This window comes from Squalius cephalus, assembly GCF_949319135.1.
Source record: "Squalius cephalus genome assembly, chromosome: 9".
Classification (NCBI taxonomy): domain Eukaryota; kingdom Metazoa; phylum Chordata; class Actinopteri; order Cypriniformes; family Leuciscidae; genus Squalius; species Squalius cephalus.
Genome location: NC_137130.1, coordinates 5,543,147 through 5,557,732, shown reverse-complemented (window position 1 = coordinate 5,557,732; position 14,586 = coordinate 5,543,147). Strand labels below are relative to the sequence as shown.

The window sequence follows — 14,586 nt, the reverse complement described above, 5'->3', positions numbered from 1 at the left end:
TAAAATTCTGTCAACGTTTACTCACCCTCAAGTTGATCCAAACCTGTATGAGTTTCTTTGTTCTGTTGAACACAAAAGAAGATATTTTGAAGAATGTTGGTAACCAAATAGTTTCTGGTCCCCATTGACTTCCATAGTAAAAAAATATATTATGGAAGTCAATGGAGGGACCAGAAACTGTTTGAGTATCTTCTTTTGTGTTTTGTAGAAGAAAGAAACTAAATGACAATGTTTGGTTCCTGAAACGTTCTTTGAACATTAGTTTATGTCATTAGTTTATGTTTAGGTAATATAATAATAAATCCCTGTTTAATAATGCCCTGTTTAAATTACTATCAGTGTAAAACCTCTCAGCAACATTCTGGGAACATTAGCTATAAAAATGAGGATCGTATTCTAATGTTAGGGGACATTCAGAGTTTGACATTGCAACCCTAGTGGTCAAGGTGGTGAAACTAAAAAGTGTTCGAAAGTGGATTTAATGAAGACTCAGGAACATATTTTTGTCAAGTGATTATATTAGCAATAAGTATACATCATCTATATCTTCCTGTAAAGAGAAGCACACCAAAAAAGGGCTGTGTGATTTTACTCAAAAAGTAATTTGGGAATGAAAAGGAGCTAAAGTAATTTATTACAAATTGATCTCAACTTGAGACCAATTTGTTTTTATGTTCATCCCCTGATTACCAAAATAAAACATGTGATCAATATATTAAAAAAGACTTTCTGATAATACATAAAGTAAAACACATGTATTGTGTATGTGTATATATATATATATATATATTAGGGCTGTCAAACGATTAATCGCATCCAAAATAAAAGTTTGTGTTTACATAATTTATGTCTGTGTACGGAGTATAAATATTTTCTATATATAAATACACACACATGCATATATATATTTAAGAAAATGTGTTATGTCTAAAATATTTATATATAATATAAATATATATATACACAGTATATACATGCAAATATTTCTTAAATATATACATGCATGTGTGTGTATTTATATATAGAAAATAATTATACACCGTACACACACATGTATTATGTAAAAACAAACTCTTATTTTGGATGCGAATAATTGCAATTAATCGTTTGACAGCCCTAATATATATATATATATATATATATATATGAGAGAGAAAGAGAGAGAGAGAGAGAGAGAGAGAGAGAGAGAGAGAGAGAGAGAGAGAGAGAGAGAGAGAGAGAGAGAGTTAAAACAAAGTGCTATTTGTTAATGCATATTTGTTAAAGGGATAGTTCACCCAAAAAAGAAAATTCTGTCATCATTCACTCACCCTCAAGTTGTTTCAAACCTGTATGAATTTCTTTTTCTGGACCCCATTGACTTCCATAGTAGGAAAAAAAATACTATGGAAGTCAATGAGGTCCATCAACTGTTTGGTTACAGACATTTTTCAAAATATCTTCTTTTGTGTTCAGCAGAAAAAAGAAACTCATACAGGTTTGAAACAACTTGAGGGTGAGTAAATGATGACAGAATTTTCATTTTTGGGTGAACTATCCCTTTAATAAGACGTTAGAAACAGAGGTGGGGACAGTCCCAAAAACTCCATCCTGATGATGAAAGAAACAGGGAAAAAAAAGGGAAAAATAAGTGCACTGTTTAGTAAATATCTATTTTAGTAGTACAAACTGGCGTCGGTTATTTAACGTACTTTTTACACTTTAGAGACAAAAATGGCAACCCTTTAGTATGAAAAGAGACACAATCCACTGCAAAGCACTGATGTTATTGTTTTAATCGAACATTCACATATCTGCAATAGAAATAAGGTTTAGTGAACTAATAACAACAACAAAAGTAAAAATCTGACTTTTTCACACTGTTGTTTTAGGAAATGTAATGTTGTGATCAATGTGAGTAACAGCAAGTAATGAAACTCAGTCAGGCTAGAGCTTTAGACGCTGGAATGTTAAGTGTTTCAGTGACAGATATTTAAACAGTGAGCTGTGCAGCCTCTTTCACTAAGGACTTCAAGGCCCCAATGTCCCCCAGCAGTGAAGAAATCCCCATGCAGTACCACTGGTCTCCACTGCTGGCAGTAGAGGCACTGAAGGACTCCAGCTCCACACCTGCAGCAGCCAAAACTCCTGAGGAAGATAGGAAAGCATCAATAAACTGAAGGTCCCGATACACTCACGGCGAGTAAAAATAAGTCAGAAATATGTGAGCAGCTATATACTGTACTGTTAGCGAACATTCAACACCCACACTGCTGAGAGCGATGGTGAATACGCTTTCCTCTCAGTAAAAAAAAAAACGTATTTATTTATTATAAATGTATATATGAAGAGTTCAGATGCAAAAGCCTCTAAGTGCCATCTGAAATTTTCTTCTAGAATTATCAAGCTTTTATCAAGCTCGTATATTTAAGTTCAGTAATTTCACTTAAATGACAATTAATAGGCAATTTTCACTGCCATTTAAGTGAAATTTCTGAACTGAAATATACAAGCTTGATAAAAATGATCATTCTAGAAGAAAATTCATATATAGCCATATATATCCTATTCATATATAAATAAACATTATATTTATTCCAGGATGTTGTAAGTTGAAGAAAACAACAACAGGTTTCTCATGCCTTTTGACCAATACATTTTCACGACTTTCAGTTGTTCGTGAATACTTGAGGATTTTTAAACATTTTCTATGAATTACATGCAAAGAGCGATTTCTGGTCAATATTTTAGAGCTGAACAGAAAATCATCTTTTTAAAATTCCTAATATTGCTAGTTTTTTCATCTCAGTTATTCTTCCCATTAAAAGCTACACTGTATGTGCAAAACGTGAATCAGCCTTTACCGGTTATGGAGAGCAGGAGCTCAGTGGAGGAGGCGGCCTTGAAGAACAGCAGGTGTCCGCTGAGAGGAACAGGCTGTCGAAACACACTTCCATTCAGCTCCAACAGCACAGGAACCCCAGCCTGCACCGAGCCAACCGCCTTACAGCTACTGCCGTTCACAGAGACCTCCACAACACACGCCTCGCGGTCACTCGAGTCGTTATGATCCGTCTTCATCTGGGGGTTTGTGACACAGGGACAGATTTAACGTAACGTGTGCTTTGACCTAAAATACATGGTTCAAAACCATGGTTTTGTCAAGTAGTCTTACGGTAATTCCCGTCTCTGCAGCAAGAGGCAGTGCATTCACCAAGTTGGGGCCTTTCTGAGGACCTTCAGTGAGCAAACCAACTACAGCTGCTGAGCTCAAAAACCCAGTGGACTTCTTCAAGGACTCCCCTGAACAGCAAAAAATAAACAAACAAACAAATATTTTGTATTTTTTTTACATTTTATATGTATATATACTGGATGTAAAATGGATACAAATGTATGATATTGCCACAAGATGGCATCCTTGCACTGTTGATGATAAAAATGTACTGCCAATTGATAAAAATGTAAATTGTCATTATTTCATTTGTAAGTAATTTATCTAATTGTAATACAGCAGAAAGGTAATCATTATAAAATGCAAAAAAATCTTTGTTTCATCAAGACAATGTTATCATGTTAGTTTTTTGGGGTTTTTTTAAGCGAAAGCCAGATTCTTTGGTTATTTTCATGGCGAAAACCATACATTATTAAAATTTAACCCTGTGATGCATGACTTTTTACATCACATATGAATATATCTAAAAATTCAAACATTGATATTTTAGTATTATTTATATACTATTATTGGTTTATTAGTAATATGAATTAGCTTGTTATATTTTCCTTTTAAGTTTTAGTTCTTTTGTTTTGTGTTAACTTATTTTCATTAGTTTTTGTTTAAGAAATATTTCTACTAAGATTTCAGATTAAGCTTATTCTATTTCTTGGTTTATTAGGCAACATTTCTAAATAAAATTTTAATGTATCTAATATTTATATTTTATAATTCCAATTAATAATTCCAAATTATTAATCCAGAGAGAGAGTTACACATCTCTAGTGGTCACACAGGGTTAAGATATTAAGACCTTATAAACTACTGTAAATGTGGATTAATTTGATTAAAAACAAAATAAAAATAAAAACACTGAATAAAACATTTTTCTCAGAAGAGTAGAAATATCTACTCTAATGGCGTGTTCACACCAAACGCAAATTTAATTATTTGCGCGAGTAGATTACATAGAAAGTCGATGCAAAGACGCGAATAGACGCGAATTCGCGCCGGGCGGCGCGAATGACGCGAATTGGGCGACGCGTTTGCCGCGAAAGCTCTATAAATCGCCTCAATCGCGTCTTCCGCGCAAGTTGAAAAATTTCAACTCGAGCGGAAAATTCGCTAAGACGGTGAAATTCACCAAGTTGAGTGCGCGTCTGGATGGTGCTGTAAACCCAGACACGTCGGCGTTTGGCTTTCCTCCGTATTTGGGACTTCCACAACAAGTACAGAGCAGCAATATCATTTATTTCAGACATGACGGAAAAATTATGGCAGAAAGAAGTTGTGTTGTTGTTGATGATGATGACACACTCCTTTTCGCGGGATGTTTTTATTCGCGAGGGACGCGAAAAACAAGAAAAACATCCCGCGAATAATCTAGAGCGAGTAACGCGATGCGAATATACACTTCGCGTTTGGTGTGAACACACCATAAAAGTCCATAAAATATATCTGACGGACAGCAAACTCTCACATGTATATATGGGAGGGTTTTCTCCTGACAGTAAATATGTGTGTGTAAATCCAATCCTGCATCATGTGTAAATGAAAAAATGGTTATTAAAAGAATTTAACAGTATTTCTTGAATTTTTTTTAAGAACTCATTCAGTTAGTGAGTTAATAACAAAAGTTGACAACGTATTTGGCTGAATTATTCCTTAATAATTGACCTACCAAGTGATGTGACATGGACCTGGCTGTAGGGTTTTTTAGAAGTGCTGCAGGCCTTCAACACTCTGCCCATGGACTCTCCCAGCCGAATCCACTGATGAGAGTCAGGAGAGAAACTACTGACCAACACCTGAGCATTGACCTGAGGAGAATAAAACAAGAGATTAAAGTCTAGATGTAACAGACGTAGTCCAGATCTGTTCTACTGTATTGTGATATATAGTACTGAGACAAATGATTTGCTCTTATCATCCGATCGTGGTTGTATCTCTCTATTAGTGTTACTCGATCTTAGTGCTGCGTTTGACACCTTTGACCACAACATTCTTTTAAATAGACTAGAAAACTATGTTGGCATTAGTGGAATTGCACTAGCATGGTTTAAATCATACTTATCTGACCGTTATCAATTTGTAGCAGTAAATGAAGAGATGTCTCATCGATCACAAGTTCAGTATGGTGTACCTCAAGGCTCAGTACTAGGACCGCTGCTGTTCACTCTGTACATGCTACCATTAGGAGATATCATTAGGAAACACGGAATTAGCTTCCACTGTTATGGCGACGATACTCAGCTCTATATTTCTTCAAAACCTAACGAAACTTACCAATTCACTAAATTAACAGAATGCATAGCGGATATAAAAAATTGGATGACTCGTAATTTCCTTCTTCTAAATTCTGAAAATATCAGAGATTCTAATTATTGGACAAAAAACTTCCTCACGTAATAACCTAGAATACTGTCTAACACTTGATGGCTGCTCTGTTAAGTCTTCGTCGTCGGTTAGGAACCTGGGTGTGCTCTTTGATACCAATCTTTCATTTGAAAGTCACGTGTCTAGTATCTGTAAAACCGCATTCTTCCATCTTAAAAATATAGCTAAATTACGCCATATGCTCTCATTGACCAATGTGGAACAATTAGTTCATGCTTTCATGACATCAAGGCTAGATTATTGTAATGCTCTACTGGGTGGTTGCCCTGCATGCTTAATAAACAAACTACAGCTGGTTCAAAACGCAGCAGCTCGAGTTCTTACCAGAACCAGGAAGTATGACCATATTAGCCCAGTTCTGTCAAAACTGCACTGGCTCCCTATTAAACATCGCATCAATTTTAAAATATTGCTGATTACTTACAAAGCACTAAATGGTTTAGCTCCGCAGTACTTGAGCGAGCTCTTAACGCATTATAGTCCTTCACATCTATTGCGATCTCAAAATTCCGGCCAGTTGATAATACCTAGAATATCAAAATCGACTGCTGGCGGTAGATCCTTTTCCTATTTAGCACCAAAACTTTGGAACAATCTTCCTAACATTGTCCGGGAAGCAGACACACTCTGTCAGTTCAAAGCTAGATTAAAGACACATCTCTTTGACATAGCATTCACATAATACATTATAGACTTCTATAATTCAATGTTAGGCTGCATAGATTAGGTCAGATGGAACCGGGAACACTTCCCATAAATCCTGATGTACTTGTTACATCATGAGAAGAATGGCATCTACGCTAATTTTAGTGTCTTTGTTTATCCCGAGGTCTTCCCGCAGCCTGCCGGATCCAGGCCGTATCCAGATCTGACGAAGGCCCTTCGCCTGGACCCGATGACAACGCAGTGCTGAAGTGCCAACTAGTCTCTCCCTATGGAGGATCCATTTACCACTCTACAGATAAAGCGTCGTCGGGAAAACTCAATTCGCGTATCTACCCCGAATTGATAAAATAAAATAAAATTCTGAATCAAAACTATAAGGAAACACCAGTAATTTGTTTAGGCTTGGTTTGTAGGGAATAACAAACCTGCACACATATATTCAAACGCACATGACTATAGAACCAATTCTTAATGCACATGTGACCGCCATCAGCGTTTCTCACAGGATCGTGTTTAAAGTCTGTGTAGAGAGAATGGTGTCGTCTTGGCGGCCCCTAATTTAATAACAAATGATCGTTGCGACGGAAGCGAATCAATCAAAACTAACTTTAGCTGTAAAATAACTTTATTAAAGAACCGCTATAAAGCCAAAACATTCTCTGTTACCTTAAATTATACGTTTATCTCTGTAAAGCTGCTTTGAAACAATCTACATTGTTAAAAGCGCTATATAAATGAAGATGACTTGACTTGACTTGACTTACAGCCAATTTAAATAAATTGTCGAAACACAAAAGAATGAAGGGCGGGTACTATTTCTGTCCGTCGGTTGTTGATTGGATGGAGGCAGATCTGAATGTAAGGAAAGGGGCAGGGTTTAAGCAGACTAAATGATTGGAGAATTCCGGCACACGTCACCAAAGAGAAATCTACTATTTTTACTAGAAGATTTTGTTATGTCAAGTTATGAAATTGATTAAAAATTACAAGCATATGCATGGATGAATGGTTTACAATAAGATCAATAACATGCTCTTACAAAATAACCTATATCAATTTTCATTTCATGCTGGCTTTAAACAAATTAATCTATGCAAATATCCTAAAGAGTTCAGATACTTTCATTTCATTTGCCAGTTTATAACATCAATTTCTTAATTGGATAAGGGTTTTTAAAACTCATTCATTAAGATGAATATGCTAATGAATCTTTCAGTTCATTTTGCGAATCGGTTTCATCGGATTCACTACAAATAACAATTCACACACAAACTGGACATCACTTTTGTCGGGCAAGCAAGTTTTACAATACACAAGAGTGTTATTATTTGAAAGTGAGAATTGAATAAATTGAATGTATTTTTCAGAGCTGTTGTGTACCAACTTTTTCCTTTCAATATCTAGCAAGGAGTTCATTATCAAATTTCCTGATATTTCCAGGTTTTCCATGGTGGAATTTGGAAAATAAATATCTGTGGTGAACATTACTTTTTTTGTCCTCCAAAATAATTTACTTGGTTGCATTATTTACAGCTACTTTTTCATTCATAATTGTTCAGATTGAAAAATTTTATTTTAACTGAACTATTTGACATAAAAGGACAATTTGCTATGATTTTATATGGTTAGAAAAAGAAAATCCCTCATAAATATACAAAATGTCCCTGAAAAATCAGAGGGGAAAAGAATCAAATATTGACAAATATTGCCCCATCCATCATAAAGTTCATTTCTGACACTGGTAAACTGAGCGTAACTCACAGCCCCCACTAATGCTTTGCCAGTAACCATGTCCACAATCTGCAGGGCGATATCCTTCCCACACCGAGCCTGTGCTTCTTTAGTGCTGGCTCCCAGATGAGGACAGCTGATTACATTGGGGTGGTTCACCAGCGCCCGGTTCTTTGGAGGCTCCTGAACCCCCAAAAATAACAGCAACATTATTAGTAATATTTAAAATATTTTTGAAAATAATGTTAATTATTTATATTCATGCAGCTAAAAGCTAAAACAGTTCTCAGTCTGGGTGATAGACAAGCTCTGACCTCCACAAACACATCCAGTCCCGCTCCTCCACACTGCCCCGACTCCACAGCCCGGAGGAGGGCGGCTTCATCGATGATGCCACCACGAGCACAGTTGACCACCTTCACACCCTTCTTACACTTAGCAAATGAGGCGTCATTGAGGAGGCCTGTGTAGGACATCAGAGGTTTGATTTTACACTGGGGCAATTCTGGATGTGATTGAATGGATGTAATGGATGGATGTAATGGATGGATGTAATGGATGGATGGATGGATGGATGGATGGATGGATGGATGGATGGATGGATGGATGGATGGATGGATGGATGGATGGATGGATGGATGGATGGATGGATGGATGGATGGATGGATGGATGGATGGATGGATGGATTGGATGGATGGATGTGATTGATTGGATGGATGGATGGATGGATGTGATTGATTGGATGGATGGATGGATGTGATTGACTGGATGGATGGATGGATGGATGGATGTTTTTTACTGAACTTAGGATTTTATCTATACATCTATAGAACATAATTTCAAATATTCAACAATAAAAATTAGATTAGATTAGATGCAGGTTTTAGATTATATTATATTAGACGCAGGTATCTCAGGACTTTAGTCTGGGCATCCAAGCAACGGCAATATGAGATGAGATGTATTGAAATATTTGCCAGAATAAATCCCAATTTTATTTTTTAACCAAATTATGCAGCCTGAGCAAACTGGGAAAGACGACACATGTCCTGTTTTGGTTGTGTGTACCTGTGGTGGAGGGCATGAGTGGAGTGTGGACAGTGATATAATCACACTGTGGCCACAGTTGCTCCAGAGACATCTGCTCCACACCCCAGCCCGCAGAAACCTCCGGAGGCGTGATGGGGTCGTACCCAATGGTCTATTAGGGATACAAAAAGTTCAATCTTTGTAAAACAATCAAATTATTTGATAAAAATCACTATCATGCCTGCATTTAAGTCAAGTCTATTTTTAGGTCACAAAGATCTTACCTTCATACCAAAGGACTGCATTCTCGCCGCCACCTCTTTGCCGATTCTTCCAAGCCCTACAATTCCAAGAACTTTTCCATACAGCTCTGCACCCATGAACTGCAAAATCATTAGCAAAACTCTCAGCCATTCGACCAAAACAATGTGAAGCAACACATTCAGTGATCACATTTGATTAGTGATGACTGAGTTATCACAGACAGGAAAGCATGGCTATGGAACGGCATACTGGCATACTATTTCTGCAGGATGTACTTTGTACACTGATGAGCTAAAACAGTATGACCAGTCACAGGTTAAGCGAATATCGTTGATTATCTCCGAACAAAGTCACATAGGGTAGATTAGATGGTAAACAATCAGTTCTCGTAATCAATGTGTTGGAGAAACAGGCAGGAATAAAGCTCTGAGTGACTTTGACAAGGGCCAAACTGTTATGGCAAGGCGACTGGGTTGCTCTCGATCAGCAGTGGTGAGAATTAACTAACACTAGGTGCGTATCCATTACAGATTTGCGCAAAACTTTTGCGATTTTTTCTAAATGTCGACAAAAAACTATTGCGAAATGACGGCGTTTCCATTAACCATTATGTTTCCATTATGTTATGCGACTAAAACTTCATTTTTTCCTCTCGCGATAAGTCCTTCTAAAAATCATGGCAATTGGCAACAGATGTTGGTAGGTTGACGTATATCCCAGCCACCGCACTGGCCATTATTATTAATCGAAGGTGACGTGTGTTATCCAAGCATTAATGTAAAGGAAAGACCCTTATACTTGGAGTGGCTGGTGTTTCTGGGTGTTTCTCACTCATTTCTGCTTCGAGGTCTTGATTGTGGCATTTCTTTGAGGTTTAGAATCCAGTATTCCTGTAATTCTTCTGTCTTCTATGAATTTAATAAAGAACTCCATCTCGTATTCTGTCCAAACACACCCCGTCATCTACGTCAGGTGACTGTAAATGCGCAAAAACTGTTTCCATTGCAGTTTTGCAAAATATTTATTTTTCTAATTGCCCGAAAAACAACCTCATGCGAGCATAAAACCTTTTTGCGATAAATGGGAGTTTTTGTGAAATTGATGCATTTCCATTGGACGCATTTTCAATTCGCAATTTGAAGGGTAATGGAAACGCGGCTACTGACATTGAGGAGGGACAATCCGGCGACAGGGTGTTGGGCGCCCAAAGTTTATGGATTTATGAAGGCAATGAAGGCTATCTCGTCTGGTCCAAGCCAACAGAAGGTCTACTGTGGCACAAGACATACAATTTTAAATGATGTTTATAGGAGAAATGTGTCACAACACACAGGCTAAGTAGCCACAGACCAATCAGAGAGCTTATGATGACCCTTGTCCACTGCCGAAAGCGAGTGTCAGAACTGGACCTTGGAGCAGTGGAAGAAAGACGGCCTGGGCGGCCATGTGGATGTGTGCTGTTCACCTGGGGAAGTGATGGCACCAGGATGCACTGTGGGATGAATACAAGCCGGTGGAAGGAGTGTGATGCTCTAGGTAATGTTCTGCTGGGAAACCCTGGGTCCAGCCATTCATTTGGATGCAATTTGAAACGTGCCACCAACCTAAACTTTGTTGCAGACCATGTACACCCTTTCATGACCATGGTGTTCCCTGGTGGACGTGGTCTCTTTCAGCAGGATAATGCATCCTGCCACACTCCACATTTTGTTCACGAATGGTTTGAGGAACATGATGAAGATTTCAAGGTGTTGCCCTGGCCTCCAAATTCCCCAGATTTCAATCCAACTGAGCATGTGCGGGATGTGCTGGAACAACAAAGTTCGATCCACGGCAGCTCCACCTCACAACCTACGGGACTTGAAGGATCTGCTGCTAATGTCTTGGCACCTTCAGGGGTCTCCTAGTGTTTTGGCTCATCAGTGTATACTTTGTACAGTATTTGTAAACTTTCAGTATGCATAGAATACATTGATGATTCGCCAAAATATTTGTTGCATGCAATACTCTATCCCATAATGCAATGCCTTGTGCAACAGAGGACAAAAAGTGTGCATACCTTTTTACGATCCCATTTTCCATCCTTCATTGACATGACAGCCTGGGGAATATGTCTAAGAAATGCATAAAATAATAATATATTATTGGAAATTTTTAATAAGGTATTTAATAGGAACATAACATAATGATTGTGAAATCTCAATTTAACAAACTTAAAGGGATAATATCATGTTTTTAAAAAATGATCTCTGAGGTCCACTTATTCTACAGTCCAAAGCAGCCAAAATTTAGTTTATAAATTTATTGTTTGACCATTTTCTTCCCTATTTCAGACCCACCATCAGACATCAGTGACTTCGGAGTTCTGAATGTTACAATCATTTCTTAACACAATTAATCTTAAAACATGATATGAACCCTTTAAAAAAACAAACAGAAGTTCTTTATTGAAGAATCATTTTTCAAGTTTACCTTGACAAGCTCATCAAAAGAGCACAGGTGAGCTCAGCAGCACTGATTGTGTTTCCACTCGGAGTGCTAAAAATATACAAATAAAAAAAAATGACATCTTTCTGCTATCACCTTCTTCACTAATAAAATAAATAAATTAAAAAACAGTATGAAAAAAAAAAACTTTTAGGAAAGAAATTCTTAGCCATTCTTTTTAGCACCTCCTAAGATGCATTTTTGACGAGAAAAATAATATATTATACAGAGTTAAAATAACACGAGATTCAATAAATTATGATGATTTTATTTTTGGTGCAAACTATTCCTTTAACAACAGAATAAAGAAAAGTGCGCAACTAGAACAACCTGCTTTAGCACTGAGAACACAGAGAATAGAGGTCAGAGCAAGACTCAACATGCTTCATTACTTCATGACAATGATTCCTCTCTTGGTCGCTGCATCCACATCCACGTTGTCAACTCCTGTTCCGGCCCGGCCAATGATCTTCAAGTTACTGCCAGCATTGATAACATCAGCAGTAACTTTGGTTGCTGATCGGACAACCAAACCATCATAATTCTTGGGGGAAAAGATTATAAGACATGTAAACAAAATTGGCATGTAAAACAAGGTATTATTAAGTTTATCCCAAACCTTTATAAGAACGACATGCAAGTCAACATGCAATGTATTACTGACAATAAATAAATGTATATTTATTGTTGTTTATTTATCCTGAAAATACATTATATATGTATATATATATTATAAAATACATTATATATGTTTATAAATACATTATATATGTATTATATTTTATAGTTCTGCAATGGCAGAATCATTGGTGATATAATGAAAATGATAAACTGCGAATGCTAATACCTTATAAATTAAAACACAACCAATAAAACACATGCAGAGAGCAAAACACACTTTCATTAAGCACACTGCACTGGGAAAGGATCAAGATTGACTGTTTGATGTCTAATACAATCATTAGTTGTGAATCTAATGTGTAATGGTGCAGATACAGGCTGCTGTTGCATCAGACTCTTGTAGAGGAGGAGGAGGGGTGACAGTCGCACACAAACTTCAGCACATCCAACAGCCACGCATTCGCATGCTTATATTTGACATCACATTTGTACTGTTGCTGCATTGTAAGACGCCATTAGCTTGGCGGAGATTCAAATCAAGCCACTTGATATTCCGGTGAAGTTGCTGCACAACTTCAGAATCACTTACCTGAATCTCTGCAATCAACTCTTCCTTAGTCATCTGTTGCTTCTCCGTGACTTCGATGCCATTCTCTTGCAGAATAGTTTTGCAGCATGCATCAACACTTTCACTGATTAAAACGCGTTTGACTAATACCGGAGCCATTGCTGTTGATTCACTGACTCGACTCGACTCTAACGACTGATCGCGTGCGAACTGCGAACTGATGTTCTGAATAAAGATCTCCTCCTCATATAAACTCCGCCCTTCACGCGCCTCGCTGCATGGGCAACAGAAGCACCACATACTTCGCAGTAGTTTTGTTTATCGACATTTAATGGCAACGCAAGTATTATTGACCCACACATCTGCTGAAATTAACAATAAGTCAATAAATAACAGAAAAAGAAAAAAAGAAAGATAAACAAGTATTGTAGGCCTACAATTAATTTTTGTACTACTGTTTCCTTTTATTTATTATTTTCTGTATTTATTTTTACTGCTTTTTCATGTATTTATTTCCTTATTAATTTATACATTAATTTATGTTTCCCACATATATTTATTATATCAATTTATGTATTTATTTATTTATTTATTTATACATTTATTTATTTTCCCACATGTACTTATTAATTTATTTCCAATTTTATGTTTCATTATGTATTTTCCTATTATTTATTTATTTATTTATTCTCACATACATTTATTTATTTGTTTATTCATTTATATATTTATTTTCCCCACATGTATTTATTTCTACTTTTATATATATTTATTTACGTAGTTTCCTATTATTACATTTATTTATTTATTTATTTATTTTCACATCAATTTATTTATTTGTTTATTCATTTTTCCCACATGTATTTATTTATTTCCACTTTTATATATTTCTTTATGTATTTTCCTATTATTACAATGATTTATTCTCACATGTATTTATTTATTTGTTTATCTATTGTTCAAACATGTATTTATTTATATATTTCACATTTTAGATATGTCTTTATGTATTTTCCTATTATTACATTTATTCTCACAAAAATGTATTCATTTTTCCCCACATTTATTTATTTATGTCCACTTTTATTTATTTAATTCCTATTATACATTTATTTACTTATTTATTCTTAATTTCTGCAGTTTTGGATCTTCATACTTTATTGGGTGTTTCAATGATCAATATGTTTCAATATATCAATGATCTATTCATTTGAGCTTAAAGTGAATGTAGGATGAAAAGAAGGCTATTACAGGTCAGTTGGACTAATTCTTCACACAAGCTCCATCATCTGACTAATTAGGTGACCACATGACAGACATTTATTCTGCTGCCATTTTCTCTCGTCTTGACTTATCTGTTAGTAATAATTTAGTAAAGTAAGTAAAATCATAATAAAGTTTATGCATTTTTTGTTTTGTTTTATTGAGATTTCATAAATATGTGAAATGTGTTAAAAGGAAAAGTTTTTTGTTTTTTTTTAACACTGGATGACAGTAATGTGTTTCAGAATTGTTTCACTGTAATGGCAAGTTTCAGTTGTGACAACTTACCCCATAGTGTGACAACATGGTAGGCCAACATTATGTTCAGTAACATTAATCAACACTAATTTGAAAGAAAAAAAGGCA

At 36.1% G+C, this 14,586-nt stretch overlaps 1 protein-coding gene across 1 annotated transcript; it reads right to left on the bottom strand.

Annotated features, from left to right (window-relative positions):
* Nucleotides 1–1,527: 1,527 nt before the first annotated feature.
* On the bottom strand, nt 1,528–13,216 carry phgdh (phosphoglycerate dehydrogenase). Its single transcript, XM_079880352.1, has 12 exons — nt 12,979–13,216; nt 12,161–12,312; nt 11,754–11,819; nt 11,341–11,395; nt 9,302–9,400; nt 9,057–9,189; nt 8,302–8,450; nt 8,018–8,170; nt 4,875–5,013; nt 3,155–3,282; nt 2,844–3,060; nt 1,528–2,127 (listed from the first exon to the last, which is right to left on the bottom strand). Exons 1-12 carry the CDS (start codon nt 13,114–13,116, stop codon nt 1,973–1,975), a joined length of 1,584 nt encoding a protein of 527 aa, XP_079736478.1. The 5' UTR covers nt 13,117–13,216; the 3' UTR covers nt 1,528–1,972.
* Nucleotides 13,217–14,586: the final 1,370 nt, after the last annotated feature.

Coding starts and splice junctions, on each gene's coding strand:
- phgdh (XM_079880352.1), bottom strand. CDS start 13,116: ATGGCTCCGGTATTAGTCAAACGCGTTTTAATCAGTGAAAGTGTTGAT. Junction 11,820..12,160: donor AGAGGAATCATTGTCATGAA/GTAATGAAGCAT, acceptor GTATATTTTTAG/CACTCCGAGTGGAAACACAA. Junction 3,061..3,154: donor CTGCAGAGACGGGAATTACC/GTAAGACTACTT, acceptor ACAAACCCCCAG/ATGAAGACGGATCATAACGA.